This window comes from Octopus sinensis, linkage group LG1, assembly GCF_006345805.1.
Source record: "Octopus sinensis linkage group LG1, ASM634580v1, whole genome shotgun sequence".
NCBI lineage: Eukaryota > Metazoa > Mollusca > Cephalopoda > Octopoda > Octopodidae > Octopus > Octopus sinensis.
Window position 1 is genome coordinate 171033348 of NC_042997.1, and position 20538 is coordinate 171053885.

A 20538-nucleotide genomic window follows, 5' to 3' on the forward strand; every position below is an offset into this window, starting at 1 on the left:
AATATTTTTTTTTTTTGTTCAATGTGTATTGATGTAATATATAGCTAGAAGATCACCACCCAGGAATGGAATGTTTCAAATATAGTTTTGGTAGTGGTGGTGGTGAATTTACTTTGTTTACATACGCTAGAAATAGAATCAAAGAAAATGAGATTTAGATCAAAAAAGTTTTACTGTAGAGATACATCATCCTGTTCATACCAATATTTATTGCATTACAGATATCATCTAATGATAAAAAAAAAAAGAAGTCTCCAAGAGTTGATTTTGGCAAAGACAATTACGAAAATGTGCAGTTACAGTATTCAGATATATTAATAAAACTTGAATTACAAGAGTTAAAAAAAACAACAACAACAATATTAATAATAAACCTTGGGCAAAATAAAACTTCCTGGTACAAACTATAATCTAAAATAATATTTTATTGCTGAAGGGAAAATAAAAAGAAGCAACGAAAGAAAGCCTCTCGCTATACAAATTAATAACCAAATCAAAATTTTTAAGATAAGAAGTATCTGATGAGAAATATTGATTTTTGTGTATCAATAACACTTTGCAAGGCATAAGCAGTGTGAAGGAATAGTCGTGGAAGTGAGAGACAATTGATTGTTTGCACCTCTTTTTGGCTTTTACCAAAATATTGACATCCTTTAGTTGAAACAAGGTATCATTGGTGTCATGTGACTGGCTTGCTAGCTGATGTAAAAGTGAAAAAAAGGTCAGCTGTGAAAACTTGATTACAGGTGTCAAACCTTGAGTAACTATGATTATGGATTACTCTCAATACTTCCCAATACTTAATAACCAGTATTTCAAGTCAACAAGAAAGACTTGTTAGAAATAGAAACCAAAGCTTACTCTAAAGTGTTTATCAATATTGATTTCAAATTTTGGCACAAGGCCAGAAATTTCAAGGGAGGGTGGTAAGATGATTACATCAACCCCAGTGTTCAACTGGAACTTATTCTATCAACCCTAAAAGGATGAAAGATAAAGTCAAATTTGGGGGGGGAGGAAAGATCATGGTTTTGATAATAATGTCTGCTTGATAAAAGCTGATTTGGATTTATGCAAATAACAGAAACAAGCAGTGCTTGTGCAGCTTTTAATCACACTCAAATATATCCATGGAATATCATATCTGAATGACTTTGTAGCATGTGCAGCAAGTGGCAGTCACACGCATTCTTTTTATTCTTTTCTTAGCTTGCGATGTTAGCCTGTGGTCATGGTGGAGGAGCGTCACCTTCAATGATATAGTTGATTACATCAACTTACTTCATCAACCTAAGAGAAATGAGAGGCAAAGAAAAGAAGAACTGGGTGGAATTTTAAGGGATGTAACTAAATACCACAATTTTATTTTTGTTTTCGTCCAGCTCGCTACCAATTTCAATCATCTGCCCGCCATATGTATACTCTCAATAAAGGACACTTGAATTAATATAAGCTGGAGATAAACTGGATAACATACAAATTAACACAAGCTAAATAACATGCTTAGATCCTACGTACATCATTAGATAAGATCTATATTATTAGATAAGAGGTTCAAAACTCTTATCTGATTTTAACTCTCCAGTTTTGATGAGTATGTACTAAATTAAACGAATCCTGTGTGTCAAATTGACCTTATTTCCAAGGTTGCCCATCTTCCTCTCTTTTGTTTCACAGTTTCTATATAATTCTCCCAAATGCATCTTATTACATTTTACTTTGACTGTCGACATTCTTCAAATATTTGTTTTACATGTTTACACAAGCGGGCCCCCCCACCCCTGTCATCTTTTATCTTTCCCCAATAAGAGGATAACAGAATGTAATCAGAATATTATTTCATTTTCTATTTTTATTATTATTTTTTTTTTGCATTACAAGATTCTTGATGTCAAACAGATGTTAAATATAGCGAGAATGTCATCAGCCAATACGAAACACACAACTAGTTTTAGTCCACTTGTTTTTATCATTGCTAACTAATTAACCAAATAATTAATCGATTGCTTGATAACACATTTGATCAATTAATCAATTAATCAGTTTGTTAGAATTCTTTCATCACCATTTGTGACTTTGTCAATGCTGTGGCCTCATTAATCCAAGTTTGTCCTATTGTTGCCAAACATTGGGTCTCTTTCACTTTTTTTTCCTTCATCTGAAGAAGAACCTTTAACTCGAAACATTAGAATTAACACCTCCCCATTTTCTCTACCCGTACAAATTTTATAATATCTGTGAACCTTATTTACTGATGTCTGAAATTGCAGATTACCATTAATATATATTGGATTTAGCTTTTTACTGACTGTTTTTTTGACACTGCAGTTGATAGACAAAGAAAAATGTTCAGTTTACAGCAGGACAGCAACAACAGTTCAGTTTACAGCAGGACAGCAACAACAACTGTCCTCAAGGACATTCAAAAGTTCAATAAACTAGAACACCTATGAAAGTTCATCAACATTTGTTGTAGCAGCAGCAGTAGTAGTAGTGGTGGTGGTGATTAATCACTTTCCTGTTAAAATTTATCACTCAGTTTAAAGTAAACAACAGACTAACATACAAAAGAATATAATAATTCCTACAGGACATTTCAAGTAAATAATTCTCTCTGAATAGATAGCTATCAAGCAGAAAGACACACCTCATCGAAACACTAAAAATATAATAAATAAATAAAGCAATCGTAACAAGAAAGCATTTGATTGTTGAAGAAATTGATGCATTTTGCTTCTACTCAATGCCCTTGTCATTTGCCTTTTATATCTGGTAATAAATATAAGAGCAACATGCCAATCCCAATCATAATATAATACAGCAAAAGGCTAATAGGTGTATAGAACAGAGTTACCAATTATTATATTAGTTATTAGTATTATCAATAAGTCACTAAATCAGACTACAATGATTTGAAGAATAAAAAAGAATTTTTTTTTTTACTTCAGTCACAGTCGGAACTCATGCTATGATGGGGGATGGGCATTTGCTTTAAAGGGCTTTCAGTTCATAATCTCAGTACTTATTTTATTGATCTTTACTCATGGAAGATTAAAGTTACGTTTGATATGATGTGAAGGACTTAATCACAGCTGCAAATATATGACAGGCTACCACATTCTGCTCTTGGTACCTATTTCTTTATTACCCACAAGAGGCTAAACACAGAGAGGACAAACAAGGACAAATGGATTAAGTCGATTATATCAACCCCAGTGCATAACTGGTACTTATTTAATCGAGCCCGAAAGGATGAGAGGTCAACTTTGCCTTTCATCCTTTCGGGGTCGATTAAATAAGTACCAGTTATGCACTGGGGTTGATATAATCGACTTAATCCTTTGTCCTCTCTGTGTTTAGCCTCTTGTGAGTAATAAAGAAATAGGTACCAATCAACCTGCAGTGAGATTGAAACTTTAACGCACGCACTCATTAATTTTATATATATATATATATATATATACACATACACACACAAATATGCACACACATTTACATACTAAGATATCTGTGTGTCTTCATGTAAAACTGTAATTATTAACAATTTCGTAATTGCAATAATGATTTTTTTTCTTCTGTTTTTGTTTGTTTCTGTTTTAAAATAACATGGTTCGTTTGGTGCCAGGCATTTGCAGTGAACAACAAAACAGGAAATTGTCTAACTCATGGGTTTTGCAAGGCTATTAGTAATATAAGAGAAGCAAATCCAACATGAAGCTGAAATGGTATCTTGCAAATTACCAGGTAAATAACTTATTGCTACATCGCAGCAACACTCATGTAATAATAAAGATATAATGATGTTTAAAATAGTCACAATCCCGTCTCCACTTCCCTACAGATTTTTAAAGAAAGATGTGTAGTTGATTATACACAACCCCAGGACTTCTCAACCACACGAAGGATGAAAGATAAATTTGGACCCAGCAGGATATAAACTAAGAACACAAAGTGTGTGTGTGTGTATGACTATCGCATACATTTTCCACAATTCTCAACTGATTTTCACCAAACTTTACACACCCATCACTTAGATTCCAAGGATGGTCATACGCTAGACATTTGCCCAGATCTCCCATGTAATGGTAGTTTGTCCTCTGCTGTACACTCTACAAATTCTATTGCTTGATCACTTTGCAACGGGGACATGCTACATAGGTAGGCAAGGTAGACAGTGCCTACCTTGAATAAAATAGATACATAGTAACATTTTCCTCTCATGGCAAAATATGCACCTAATTCAATAAGATAATGAAGATTAGTCTGATTACTATGCATAAAATGCAAAATGTTTTATTTTTTGTAGATTAGGTAGGCATAATTCACCCCTGCTTTTCAATCTCAGTATTTAAGCTACACATAGTACTGCTGTAGTACACATGCAGCGTACACTTCTACAACACAGTTTTTTTTACATGCTATAAAGGCAGAAGTAGATCTGCCTTCAACTTAGTTGCATGCCCGTGTTTTGCTTATTTTTTGTGTGTTTTATTACATAAAGGTCACCAACTGCCTACCCTGAGTAGTGTCTGCTTTGCCATAATAAAAATATGACAACAAAAGCCATAATGCCTACTTCTATAAGCCCACAAAAAAGCCCCTACAGTTAGGGATTCTGAATTTTTATAACATACACGATTGTCATCACTATCACACAATATCCATTTTTCCATGCATGCACAAATCAGATGGAATTTATCAAAGCAGATTTTTGACATCCAAAATATCTCTCCTGTCACCAACCCACACTTATTTCAAAACAAGGTAATGTTTTCCCATAGGCAGATACATCTATATTTTTTTTTCGACATTAGAGTGAAATTGAACATGCTTACAACCATTACAAGAGGTCAAGACAAAGGTACACACAAGTACACAGTCACATAAACACACACACACACAAATATCAATTGCCTTTTTTTTTTGCCTGTCAAAACTTTGGTGAGCCTGGGGTGAAAATAGAAGACACTTGCCTATGGTGCCTTGCAGTGGGACTGACTCAAGTCCATATGGTTGAGATGTAAGCTTCTCAGCTACAGAGAGAGAGAGAGAGAGAGAGAGAAACAGACACACAGACAAAGAGGGAAATATGAGTGGAGTAGAGAATGAGGATGTAATAGAATGACGGAGAGAATGCATACATGAGTATATGTAAAATGTAAAGACAAAGGCCACAGTGCTTTCAAAAATCGTTACCAAGAATTCATGTGAGATATAGAAATAGTTAAGTGACTATTTCAAAAGCTTTTTTAAAAAAGTGACTAATTTCGATTTTGCTAACTGATGCACATATAGATTACTGATGGTAAAGTAATGAGTTTACAAGTCTGTCTGTCTATCTATCTTTCTATATATATATATAATACATATCGATTGACAAATACACACACATACACATATATATAAATGTAATACATACATAGATACATATGATAGACAGATAGATAGATAGATATAGATAGACAGACAGACAGGTAGATAGATAGATATAGATAGACAGACAGGTACATAGATAGATAGATAGATAGATAGATATAAACAGACAGACAGACAGATAGATAGATAATAGATAGATAATCCATAGCATGTTCTAAATGAATAGAACATAAAACAAGTTCCATTCAATAAGAATTAGGGAGTAAGATTGTTGGATCTGCTGAAAAATTAACAAAATCTCATTGAGATTTCACTCTAAAGGGCAGAAAAACAGGTCAGATAACGAAGACCAAGATACACTATATCCCCAAAATATGAAATTGACAGCCATGGCAAAAACATTTTTGATCTTCAATAGATCTGCTAAATCTTAAGCTAAACAATAACTATGAATTAGAGCATAAGAACATTTCTCATCTACCCTTTTATAAAAGCATTTTATACTGTAATGCACAAATTTTAAAAACATGAAATTTACTTCTTTTATATTCCAAAGGTTGATTATAGATTTTTTTTCTATACTTTTCCTTTAAGTTTTTTCTTTATTCTTAGAAAAGAAGTTCAGTTCATGGGGAAAAAAATTATTGCTTATCAATGGTTATTAGTAAAGATGTCTGGAAAGAGAGAAAGCAAATCTCAGCAGAAAATCAATAACCCATGACTGCTTGCTCACTGGTTCTGCTTAATGAACAGGAACGAGAACCACTTATTATTAAAGCAGGCAACTAACTAACAGTAAACCACGATGAAGTTTATTGTAGAGACAGACGCTGAAGTACTTAGGATTTTATGTAACTCTGCGCTTATTGCAACAGGTGAAAGAAAAATGCTGATAACAGATGTCACCTTGATTTAGGGTTAGGGTCGTGAGATGAATAAGAATTAAGTGTCTTGAGTGTTTTCCACAAACTTAGTTTTAGATGGTCTAGAAGAGGAAACATACAGTGAAAGGAAAGAAAACAGTAAAAGAAGCTTTCATATCTGCAATTGCTATTAACAAAATAAGCTAAATTGTATGAGTTAGTAAGGTTATTACACAGATATGTGTGTATGGTTTTGTTACAAACAGAAGATAGAATACTCAGTTTTATGTTGTGTGTCTAAAGTGAATCACTAAATAATTCATTTACCTTTGTGTTACCATATTTTTATTGAAATATACTGCTTTTGTTTCAACTAATTTTGAAAACAATGAAGAATTTATTATAATAATTTTGTCATTATTAAGATGGAGATAAGAACACAAATTAACACAGAATTCTGTGAGAGAGTTTTAACTTGAATCACTTTAAAACAGCAAAGTTTTATAATAGAAACAGAAGTGGTCTCAGACAGGTTGCTATCAAAAGGGTTAATATGTATAACTTTATCAACATCTGCAGCACAAGGCCCAGTCTTTGTTGCAGTGTGGCTCCTTCTAAGACCTGGGAGAGGAAGGCCTTCTGTCAGGGATAACATACAAAAGGGAAGGACAGTTATAGGTAGCAGAGGAAATGAAGAAAACAAGAATCCAACCAGAAAGAAGTGGAAAAGACAGCCCAGAATCGAGAACAGGGGGGTGGGGTCAAGTATGCTCCATAGGGAGTGTAAGGACACAGAAAAGTAGTATCCTCATCGTTATCTAAAAAAAATTTTTTTTCCACATGGAAATGACTTGGCTGATAGTTTCCTGTCACTTGAAAAGGTTCTTATCCATTCAGCATGCTCTGTACATTTTCTCTAATTAGTTTCAATTTTCTTCATGACTACTAAGAGCAAATATCATCACACACATGTACAAACTATGTGTGTGTATATATAAAATGTTTTTCTGTCCTAGACTATTTTGATTCACAGGTCAAAATAAACAGGTGTTATTTTCTTTTTTCTATTTTCCCATAAGTAATTTCATGCTTTTCTCTTTTTTTTTTCCGTTACTTTGTGTAACTTCTATATTTATTTGTTTACTGAAGCAATAAAAGTGTCTGACTGCACCTACTTTACAAATGAACAGAATAGTAAAAATAGAGAAAGAAAAACAAAATAATCCATAAAAGTCAATAAAAGTCAATCAAAAATTTGCTTAACTAATGATGATGAGAAGAAACTTGAGATGAAGATCTGATTGGTTTATTGGAATTGTTACGTTTTTTCAAAAAAAAAAAAAATCAGTATTATAAAAATTAATAAAAGCAGAAAAAGCTTTTTTTTTAAGAACAAAAATGTGAAAGATATTGAATTTCTGCTCATAAATTAGGAGGTTCAGCTTATATAGTAAGTTAAGTTATTCTTTTGTTATTTGGATGTTACGGTGACAGAAGCAAACTTGTTACACTGCCGTTTTGAAATATTTAGACCATAACACATAAATAAAAACCAGAACCTGAAGAAACTAGGATAGTCTGTGTTGGTAAAAATTATTAAAAGTAAGTTAATGAATATGAATAAATTTATATGGTCTGTAAACTCTAATGTTGCAAGCAGGTCCCTTCCTTTTTGAAAGAGGAAAAAGAAAACTTTTAGTTTCCGTTTTTTTTAAAACTCTCCATAAGAGCTCTGCCTCAAATAAATGTTAAAATGTTAGAATTTGTGTTTTCACCAAAACATACAAAATTGTTGCGTTTTGTGAATTGTAATTAAACAAATACAGTTACCATAAAAAAAAAAAACTTAAGCAATTTATATTGCTGAAAAAGATGCAGAAAAATGGAACCCCTTGATGACTGTGGTGGTTTCATAACCTGTCCCTTGGAGAGTATACTCTGTAGTGAATTCCCAATTGCCTATTGCTATTCCTAGAGGGATTTAATCTAGTTCTTTCCTGGGAGCTAATGAAACATTTGTGTCTTGATTATGAGTGAGCACAGAGCTAGAAGAGAGAGTATGCATATTTTTTTTTCTTATTGCTAACAGCTATGACTGAACTCCGAGTTAAAAGCTGAAAAAGAAAAGATAAACAAAAATGTGTTAACTGACCTTTTGGCACTGGGACTGAGTCCTTTGTGATATTTTAAGACCTTGTAATCTTTGCTGTCATTTTTGTTAGAATCTCCATTACATGACCTAGCACTGCTTTGAGTAAGAGCAGAAGTGCCAGCTCCAGAAGCTACCGCTCCTGAAGTAGTAACTCCATTAGTAGTACGGCTTGTGGTACTGCCAGATGCACGCCGTTGACTGGTAGGTTGGCTACTGGCATGACTAGAGCTGGACCGGCTAGCCATTGTATTTAAATAAAGTGTGAACTAGAAAAAAGATAAACCTTGACGATAATAATCCCAGGGAAACCTGTAAATAGAAAATGAATATTTATAATAAATAGATCAACATAACAATGAATTCATCATATAATAAATAAAACAACTAGAAATCAATGAAAAGATTGAAGAATGACCCATGATAGCAAATAGCTGACTGAACACAAAAAAATTTGTCATGTTAAGTGAGCTGAAGAGAGAGTTAGCATCCCCAGTGGAAACCTATTCTTCTTGTCTTGAGACAGAATTCACCTGGGATGGGTTGAGCTGACTTCATTCATCCTCGATGCTGTATCTCTCATAAACGCCAACCAGACCTGGCAATTTGAGGCTAACGACTGTGTGATCTCCAACCACTCCTTATTCCAGCGGCGAATGTTGTAGATATGGGGGCCTAGGTTGGGTTCCAGATCAGCCTTGACTGTCATCAGCCAGGTTTTTCGTTGTCCACCACATCGCTTTCGCCAACCCTGAAGGGAAGCTCGGGCAATTGCTTCATAGATGAATCCTCCTGGTTGACGACAGAGGGCATGACCCAGCCAACACAGACGTCTCGTTAGGAGGAAACCTTTACTTGAAGTTATTCTCTAATCTTCTTAAATAAATTATTCCAAGAAGAGGATACAGTGCTCAAAGCCTTAGATTGCTATCGTTGCCTTAACTCCAAGATAACCTTAATTTAACAGGTTATTATCAAATATAGTTACAGCTATTTCACACCGTTATTTTAGTCCTAATTTTTTTCAGGCGACAGTTATTCAGTGTAGCACCCTATTTATTTCTATGAGAGTAGGTGTGATTTGATAGACAGATGTGGCTCCTGGTTCTTACCAGATGTCTTCCTGCAATGTTCAATACAGTTGGTATTCAGCTTGAATAATCTAAAGTTTATGTCTGCAGGAGAAGGATCTATCTGTAAGGAAGGATTTAGTTTAAGATGACAAGACTTCTGGGGAGAAAAGACTGGGCAAGGAAAAATTTAATATAGGCACAAACATGGATGTGTTGTTAAGAAACATTGAAGCTACATGGTTTCAGGTTCAGTCCCACAATGTGACACCTTGGGTAAATATCTTTTGCTATCAATCCTGTTTGAGAAAATTTGTCTACCAAATTTAAGCCCATCATACATACGTACGTACATGTATGATGTATGTATGTATATGTGTCCTTGTGTTTATTCCACCCCACCCACCATTTGACAACTGGTATAGATTTGTTTATGTTCCTTGTAACTTAACAGTCCAGCAAAGAGACTGATAAACTAGAATAAGTACCAAACTTTAAAAAAAATAAACAGTGGTGAATATGTTCAACTAAACCCTTTAAAGTGATGCTCCAGCATGGCCCTAGACTGATAGCTGTAGCAAGTAAATGAAAAAGGGGAGAGTTTGGTGGAAAATAAAGTAGTTATGATAAGAATAAATGAGTGTATTTGATATTATGCAGCTTGTTAAATTGGAGAAGCAACAAACGTAATTGTAGTACAAGTAAGTAGGGAAGGATAAGCTATGCAACAGGCTAGTGGATAAAGTGTATGGGTGAATGGAAGTTTGTGTACTGATCGATTGGATGGCTTTTATTGGATTTAGTTTGTTGATTCTGTCATCTACCTGATGTGAATAATTACATCTTTCATCTAATTACTGTAAGCTATATTCTTGTATATCAGATTCAATAACCACGAATTACACTGTAATAAACAAGCAAAATAGGAAATTAAAGAGCTGATCAAATTTAAGTTTAAAGTTTTCTTTGCATGCAGGCATGGCTGTGTTATAAAAGAAACTTGTTTCCCAACCATGTGGTCTTGGGTTCAATCCCACTGCACAGCACTTTAGGCAAGTTACTTCCAGACTCAGGCCAAACAAAGCCCTGTGAGTGGATCTGGTAGAGAGAAACTTAAAGGCCATGATATATATGCACATAAATACATACATATATATATATATATATATACACACACACATATATATATATATACACATATGTGTGTGTGTGTAACAGACGTTAAATGATGATGATGTATCATCATCATCATTTAACGTCCACTTTCCATGCTGGCATGGGTTAGATGGTTTGACTGGAACTGGTAAGCTAGAGAGCTGCACCAGGTTCCAGTCTGATTTAGCGTAGTTTCTACAGCTGGATGCCCTTCCTATTGCCAACCACTCCAAGAGTGTAATGGGAGCTTTTAATGGGCCACCATCATGACTATGGTTTCAGTTGGTTTATATATGTGTATGTGTGTGTGTACCACTGTGTTAGTTTGTTCACATCCCTGTAACTGAGTTAAACAAAAAGAGACAGAATGAGTACCAGGCTTAAAAATAAGTACTGGGGTCAGTCAGTTTTGTTAGACCTGTCATGTTGGTACTCCAGCATGGTCACAGTCCAAAGACTGAAACAAATAAGATATAAAAGATAAGCCATTAAACTTCAAGTTCAACTAGAAATATTTTAAGAAGAATATATCAAAATAAATCGTTGTATCCTGTTTTGTTCAGAGTTTACTCTGTTGTAAGTTCAAACGTGTGACTGCTATCATTTGAAGTTAACGACAGTTGCTGTAATTCAAACCACGAACAAAATTCCTAAGTATATAAGTTGAATAGCAGGAAGTTATCTAAATCAGCATGTAACTCATGTGGGCTAATACTAATAACGATTTCTATAGACCATAGCAAACACATTTTGAAAAGAAAGAGAGAGAGAGAGGGGGGGAGAGAGAGGGAGAGAGAGTAGGCAGTCAATTGAATCTCCACAGAAACTTCCGAAGTACTTACGGATGAAAGGAGCTGTCAACTTCAACAGAATAAGAAAACACCAATGAAATTTCAGAGCAATAGCAAATTAGAAATAAAAAAAAAAAGAGAAAACAGTATCCTCTATAGTTTTTCTATTGCTATTGTTCTAGAAATGTTCACAAAATGAAGTAATCAACACTCACAGAAGGTCACTAACCTGGGGGAAGAGGGAGAGAAATTCAATTGTCTCTGCCACCAGCACATTTGGTACTTAATGTATGAGGAGAGACCAAAGACTACAACTACTACTACCACCACCACCATCACAACTACTACTACTAATAATAATAATTTTCAAGGAGAGGGGCTTAGTCAGTTAAATTGATCCCAGTGCCCAACTGGTTCTTATTTTATCAGGGCCACAAAAAGAACCAGAAAAATTATTGCAAGGTATCCCCATCCAATATTTTAATGGTTCTGCCAAGACTTGACACTTTATCATCCCACCCTTCTGCCAGAAGAATGAATGACATAGTTGATCATGGCAGGATTTGAAATTGGAGCAAGAATAGAATAGAGTAAGGCATTTTTGCTTGACACTCTAATAGCACAAAGTGCCATTGTAGAATAGAGTGTGTAGTGTGCATGTCTGATACCTGGTGATGGAATCTTCGCTAATCAATTAAATAGCCAGAAATAATAATAATAATAATAATTTTTTCTTCTCTTTTTTCACGTCGTATATATGTATATATGTGTGTGTGTGTGTGTTTGTGTGTCTGTGTTTGTCCCCCTAGCATTGCTTGACAACCGATGCTGGTGTGTTTATATCCCCGTTACTTAGCGGTTCAGCAAAAAAGACCGATAAAATAAGTACTGGGCTTACAATAGAATAAGTCCCGGGGTCGAGTTGCTCGATTAAAGGCGGTGCTCCAGTATGGCCGCAGTCAAAATGACTGAAACAAGTAAAAGAGTAAAGAGTAAATGCTATATAATGCAGTCCAACCCATACCAGCATGGAAAAAAAATAGATAAGAAAGATGATGATGATAAAAGAAACAGAAATGTAAGATATAAAAAAGCCACATATACATACACAAATATATATATATATATATATATATATACCAGTGCATGTACATATACATATATACAGACTTGCACTAACTAATGTAGCTAAACATCAAGCCAAAAATTTTGAATATACTTCTTGATGCAAAAGTTGCAAGTTGGAAGAAGCAAGCTCTTCTGTATATTTAATGAAGGCTTTTAGTTAGGAAAAATAGCAACAGGTTATCTAGTCTTCCTATAAATATTCCGAGTGCTGATAGATGACAAGTGAAAGCAGCCAATGCTATAATAATGGTGACAAAGATTTCATGAACTGGCAAATAAATACTCTATGGATTAAAATGTCAGTATTCCATAGGAAAATTGCAAAATGAAAATAGCCTTTGAGAAGAAGGAAAACAAAAGGCAGAAGAGGTGAGGGAAGTAAAATAGAATAATGTACAGGTAATTTTCGAAGAATTTCCTTCTTAGACAGGAGAGGAAACTAACAATTGTGCTGTGAACACATTTAACAATTCATTGGGAGAGCTTTTATGTGATCACTTGACTTTCTGGAAATAGCAGCCAAATCTCTCTCAAATCATATTCAACTGTTGTAAAAATATAATAGAACAACACATTGACAATGTAGTTTTAAATATACAGTAGGATGGTACATATGGCACTTTGTGTTGATGGCACCACAATATTCTGAAAACTAGAAACAAGAAAATCAAATCTGAATAACAATAACATAGTATATATATATATATATGTATGTATGTGTGTGTATGTGTTTGTGTGTCTGTGTTTGTCCCCCTAACATTGCTTGACAACCGATGCTGGCTGGTATATTTACGTCCCCGTCACTTAGCGGTTCGGCAAAAGAGACCGATAGAATAAGTACTGGGCTTACAAATAATAAGTCCCGGGGTCGATTTGCTCGACTAAAGGCGGTGCTCCAGCATGGCCGCAGTCAAATGACTGAAACAAGTAAAAGAGTAAAAGAGAAAGAGTAAATAGTCTGTAATAAAAACGTTGCCAGAAAAGTAATCTTGTTCTAGATGAAATGGATCTAATGGTTCCATAGTATAACCATAACCATACTAGTTTAGGGAATCACACTCAACTAATTCATTATTACCATCATCATCATTATCATTACTAAGGTGATGAGCTGGCAGAATCATTGGCAAGTCAGACAAAATGTGTAACAGCATTTCTTCCAGCTTTTAGATTGTGAGTTCAAATTCTGAAGTCAACTTTGTCTTTCATCTTTCCAGGATTGAAATAAGTACCAGTTAAGCACTGGGGTTGATATAATTGACTACCCCCATCCAAATTTCAAGCCTTGTATCTATAGTAGAAAGGATTATTATTATCATTATTAGAATTATCATTTAACCACTGGCCTCAGACAGATGTGTATGATTAAACTTCTGCAGGGAAGATGTGGTGCATGTATGAGATCAAGAACACTGTACTTCTGGGGAAAAAAAACAACAACAACAAAGGAATAAGTCCAGTGTTTTAGCTTGTGATGTGGAAAGTAAGATAAAGTAGATATAACAGCAAGAGGAACAGTGAGGTCATCAGGAGGGTAGAGTGATCCACTGGAAAAACATTAGTTAAGGTGAAAGAGTACAAAGGGTGGAGAAAATAACTTGACACCGAACTTAATCTGTCTGTGCTTGAAGGACCTCTGTGTGTATGTACTGGGACGAAACACTTGAAAACAAGTGTTGGTGTGGCAAGAAGACTAATAATTACTGAGGTCAATTTGTTCAAGTGAAACTCATCAAGGCAACACCCCAATCACTGAACTGAACAAGTAATAGATAGATACAGGATAAAAGATTGTGGACTGCATTATTATTAAAATAAAAAAAATATTCAATAACAAATCTTAGAGCGAGTTATAAACAGTAGCTGCAACACATTGTGACGTATATTTGCCATTTAAATATGGGTAACCCCTAAAGGTGGATGCTACTGTAGTTTGTAGCCCCAGGAGGACACCTCCTCCAGCTGGCTATAGACACACTTTCTGTGCCCTATCAGTATTTGCAAGGATGGCTTCCCTTTGCAAATACTGATAGGGCACAGAAAGCATGTCTATAGCCAGCTGGAGGAGGTGTCCTCCTGGGGCTACAAACTACAGTAGCATCCACCTTTAGGGGTTAGCCACATTTAAATGGCAAATAAAAAAAATACTGGCAACGTTAATAGGTTGCAAAGCAGAGACATAGATTAAAGCTCCCTAAATTAACTTGCAATGATTAATGATAATTATGATAGTAAAACACATGTGCGCTATATAAAATCGGTTACAGTGCAACACAAAGTAATCAAATCCGTATGTTTTGACTTCCTTTTCTTTTTAATGCATATTTGTACAGAGATATTTGTCTGAAGACTACACACAGCTGCTGTGTCATTTATGTCATTTTGCACTAGGTCACAAGTACCGCCACCATCCTTTTACAACTGTCATTGTGTCAATGTATGCTGACATAACACCACACCTACACACACGCTCAATGTTCTGCAATAGTTAGCCGATATAATACGATTCTTGTTTAATTTCCTTTATATATATATATATGAAGATCGTTAGCAACTACACGCATTTTTTTCTTTCCATGTTTTTTTCTGTGTATCTTTCTGTCGAAGAGCGTAGGCTCGAAACATAAAAGACTTTTTCTATTCCTGAGCGCTATATTAATACATTTGTTTGTTTGTACTCCACCTGCCTTCGTCTTTTGTTTATTTTCGTAAATTTTCTCTTTATATATATATATATATATATATGTACTCTTTTACTTGTTTCAGTCATTTGACTGTGGCCATGCTGGAGCACCGCCTTTAGTCGAGGAAATCGGCCCCAGGATTTATTCTTTGTAAGCCTTAGTACTTATTCTATTGGTCCCTTTTCCGGAACCGCTAAGTTGCGGGGATGTAAACATACCAGCATCGGTTGTCAAGCGATGTCAGGGGGACAGTACAGACACACACACACACCTGTATATATATATATATATATATATATATATATATATATATATATATATATATATATATATATATATATACGACGGGCTTCTTTCTTACTGTAAATTTGTGAAGATATGAAACGTTAAATAGAAGTATCAAGTATATGATTTAACTTATTAAACAGAGTTCAACAAGTTTGTTCATACTTATGTAAATGGAGGAGATTAAAATGTTAATATGGATGATAATTTTTTTTTTTATGTAGATATACAAATTGTTTCATACAGAATGAATGACAAGAAATTCATATTTAAGAATCCGAGTTGTCATAAAGTACTTGTCGGTAGTCGAAAAAACTTAAAAGACATTAGAAATTTTATAAATAAATATATATATATATATATATATTATATATATATATATATAGAAAATGGTAAAAAGTGAAAAAACTACAGATGGCTTGTTTTAAAAGGTTAAAGAATATATATTTAAGTCAATATGTCTGAAGAATATTACATATATATTCTTTAACCTTTTAAAACAAGTCTTCTGTAGTTTTTTCACTTTTTACTATTTTCTATATATTCAACCACGTGCTTTCACAAACCAACTTTCTTATCTATCTATATACATACATATATACCCAACCGTTTACTACACATTATTTTACACTTGTTGCACCATTTTTTTTTTTTTTTTCATTTTTATGACTGGGTCCTAAACTGGAGATTAACCGAAAAAAAAAAAGTTTTCTTATTTTCATTTCAATTACATCACAGTATTAGTCGTAAAGTGCGACGTCACTTCATCTGTACGGTACATTCTAATTTAATAATGGAGTTACCTATCACAGCATGATTACATACACACACTGCTGACTTTGAGGTTGGCATTTGTTCAAAGTAAAACATTTAATGTAAGAAAGCAGAAATAGTAGCGAGAGAGTAATGGCTGATAAATAAATACGTTCTAGCCGTTGACAAAACATAGAAACCTGAGGAAGCATGCACACACAACATCGCTATCGTCAGCAGCAAACTTTTGAAGAATAATGTGCTAGAAATAATAGCCAACTTACCCTTGAATCATACTCTACCAGATAATATAATCAGTGAGTGAAGAAAAAAAAAAAAAAGACGCAATGGAATTATCCCAACGGGAATACTTTTCATTGGAGCTAAACAACAAACATGTTTTGTTTTGTTGTTGTTGCCAGTTCTGTACATTTACTTCACCTAGGGAGGGGAAATAATATCATTCCCCCTCCATCCCCCGGAGTGTGTGTGTGTGTATGTGTCCCTTTAGAGTTCTTACTACCCTCTCAAATACAATACTTATTTATTCACATGATTCTGGATTTTATCTTCTAGCTTTGAGATTTCGATGATGTGATTATTTTATTCTTAGAATACCAGATCTGACCAGTTTCAACATAAAACAGGTAAAATATTTGGGCCGGATACGACTAGTTTAAATGCTAAAGTGTTTTTAGTACATAGATGAAAATCAGATATTCTCCATGTAGAGAACACTTAGTAGTGCTCAAGAGATTTAAACTTAAGGCAGCGAGCTGGCAGAAATGTTAGCGCGCCGAGCGAAATGCTTAGCAGTATTTCATCTGCCGCTACGTTGTGAGTTCAAATTCCGCCGAGGTCGACTTTGCCTTTCATCCTTTCGGGGTCGATATAATCGACTTAATCCGTTTGCCTGTCCTTGTTTGTCCCCTCTGTGTTTAGCTCCTTGTGGGTAGTAAAAAAATAAGTATTTCGTCTGCCGCTACGTTGTGAGTTCAAATTCCGCCGAGGTCGACGTGTATAGCCCCTTGTGGACAGTAAAGAAATAAGAGATTTAAACTTAAGCGGGTAGAGAAGTAAATGTAAGGACAACAAGCTAGCCAGGTCAGTATATAAAGTATGTTAAATACATGAAATACAAAAAAATCTATGTTTTGCAGTTAAGATTTAAAAGCTAGTCTTACGTATGTATACATATGCGCACGCGCGGACACACATTCTAGTGTTTTCAAACATTCGATTGCGGTCCTTCTAGTACCGTTAACACACCAGACTATTTATCATTTTAGTAAAAACGTGCGACAGCTGTTTACGTAATATTCACCGAATGAAAAATTATACAAGGTATACATACACACTGACAGACAAATATATCCTACAGCTTCAGGCACTAAGTGCGCAATACAAAACATACCCAGGATAGCTTTAAAATGCATCTCAAAACATCACCTTTTTCCTTTTGTTAAAAGTATTAGTATATTAAACGAATTGGTTTACCAAACATCCAATGTACATTCATTCATTCGACTTCATATCAATATTTATAGTTTGTACTATGACTCCGTCATAAAATGTTTATTACCTTTATCCAAGAAATTTAGTATGTAATAAAAAAAAAAACTCTCATCTTATGCGATTGAGTGCTAATATATTTACTGCGTAATGTTAATTTCTTAGGATATTAATATTTCCAAATTTATGCACATGGCCAGCAATTCTGAAGGTGGGTAAGTCATATCAAAGACAAGCATTCTTCATTGGCGCTTATTTCGTTGGCATAGAAAAAAAAAATGAAAGGCAAAGCTGACCTGAGTAAGATCTGAACTCAGACCCACGCATTAATATAGAAGGTTTGCTTCTTTGGACCAATTTTTCAACCTGTCATTTTGGAGCTAAGGAGCAACCAAATTCATCAAGAACATAGTAGAAGCATAGAGGTAAATTCTACTATTTGAATTCCACAAGAATATACAGTTAGACCTAGATAATCCAAACAAGATAGGTGTAAGAATATTCTGTTTGGTTTAACACCCAATTTTTCATGTTTGCATGGAGGTTATTGAGGCAGATTTTCAATGACCAGAAGTTATCTCTGTCACCAAACCTTTACCTGTTTCCAAGTAATGTTTTCCCATAGCCAGACATTGGTATTGCAGAATACGGGATATGAATGAATGACGTTAATTTACAACTATCACATGATGCCAAGACGAGGAGACACAAACAAACAAACATGCGTACTTTTGGTGATTCGCTGTGCTTGAGAAGACGCCGTCAAGCTGACACGTACAAGGCACTCGGTGCTGGTGACACAAAAATCACCTGGTACACAAAACAGACTGGAGTCTGGTGTAGCTCTCCAGCTTACTAGTTCCAATCAAACCGTCTAACCCATGACAGCATCGAAAACGGATGTTAAATGACGCTGATGATAATACACACACATACATACTTGCTTCAGTTTCTGTACTCACAAGGTATTAGTAGGCCTGCCCGGGGCTATTGTAGAAGATACTGCCTAAGGTGTCATGCAGTGAAACTGAACATAAAACCATGTGATTAGGAAGCAAATTTCTTAGCTACACAGCCAAGCCTGCGCCTATAAAAATACTCAACTTGAACATAATAATATAAAAACAAGAATTAGTTTGTTTTTTGTTTTTTTGTGATTCAATCGATAAAATGTACTTTTATACACTCTTTGATGCCTTTTCGTTAAGGTTCCAGATACTGTAAAAACTGCCTTTCTGTTCAATTGTCAGTGATTGCTTTCTCTTCACAAACGGCAACAAAACTCGATTACTTGTAACAGATAAACATTCATAGCAAAATTTGTAGAGTGAAACAGACACGCACCATTGATTTTGCTATGCTTATAAATTCTTTTCCATATCTGTCATTTTTAAGAGTAAAATTATCTTTTTTTTTTTTTTTTTTTTCCAGTGACCGACTCAGATCAAACTGAAAAAGATTTTGCATCCATAATTTTGTTTTCTTTACTAAGTTAGACAATTAAAAAAAAATTAAAACATGGTAATTTAACTATCCTCTCGCAAATCACAGCCCACTCCTATGAAAAATACTAACGTAACTGATACGCAATACTTTTTGATAACTGTAAACAAGATGTTATGTGCGAGTGTTTACGATGTAATAGTTTTTAGAATACAAATTAACATTTAATTGTTGCAAATAAAAGCCGAAATTAGATTACCAGTTGAGCAATGGAGTCGTGTAATCGACTTTAGATCCTCTCCCGAAATTGCAGACTTTGTGCCAAAATTTGAAACCGATAATTTTCTAAATTTAATTAACACAAGGCTAGAGAAGGTGAAACCGACTCAATTGTAGTTCATTTTGTTTTGTTATGTTTCTGTTTAGACGTTACACATACATGTATCCGGTCTTTGCACCGTCCCTAATTGTTTTCAGATCTTTTGTAGCAAATGAAGAAATTATTAAGGCGGGGAGCTGGCAGAATCGATAGCACGTCGGGCAAGATGCTTAGCAACAACATTTCGTCCGTTTTTACGTTCAGTTCAAATTCCGTCGAGGTCGACTTTGCCTTTCATCCTTTCGGGATCGATGAAATAAGTACCAGTCATGCACGGAGATCGATGTAATCGATTAGTCCCCCGCCTCCACCCAAATTTCAAGCTTTATGCCTATAGTAGAAAGGATTATTAAAGCTAAGATATAAACGAAGTCAAAATTGAGAACTTTCATTTATAGTACTCAATAAAATTGCTAGCGAAGAAGAGAACTATAAAGAAATTATTTAATATGAAACAAATTTCATAAACCGAACTGACTATAGCTTATGAATTTTACAGACTTATAAACCTTATATTTAGAGAATAAATATATTTACACTATGTCTGTTCTCCGATAGTCACCAGGTGACATAGGCTGGAAATTTCATTTCTTAAGTAGAAATATCATCAAATGGCTTAGAAATAAAGATTCTTTGGTTCGAATCTAGTTTGGGACCATACTATTTCACTCGTTTCAGCCATGCTGGAGCACCACCATGTACATATTTCAGGAATAAAAAAACTCGATGAAGATCGGGGCTGACGATAATGAAACATAATGTAAATATACATACTCTAAGGTTAATAATGCAGAAAATTATAATCGGGATGAAAACGACTCCAGACATTTAGACATTTAATCCAACTTAATAGAAACCATACGGCACAATGCACTACTTACCAAAGTACTTGGTCTATCTCTATTGTTGTTAACCTGTACCGGTTTTACAGACAAGATAATTGAAGAAAA

At 34.5% G+C, this 20538-nt stretch overlaps 1 protein-coding gene across 1 annotated transcript in view; it reads right to left on the reverse strand.

Moving 5' to 3' along the window:
- The window catches only part of LOC115214999 (ubiquitin-conjugating enzyme E2 E1), a 238434-nt gene that overhangs the window by 168917 nt on the left and 48979 nt on the right, over positions 1-20538 (reverse strand). The window contains exon 2 of the mRNA XM_029784113.2: positions 8392-8700. Coding sequence (XP_029639973.1) covers positions 8392-8636 — 245 coding nt within the window. The 5' untranslated portion in view covers positions 8637-8700. The remainder of the gene's footprint in view (positions 1-8391; positions 8701-20538) is intronic.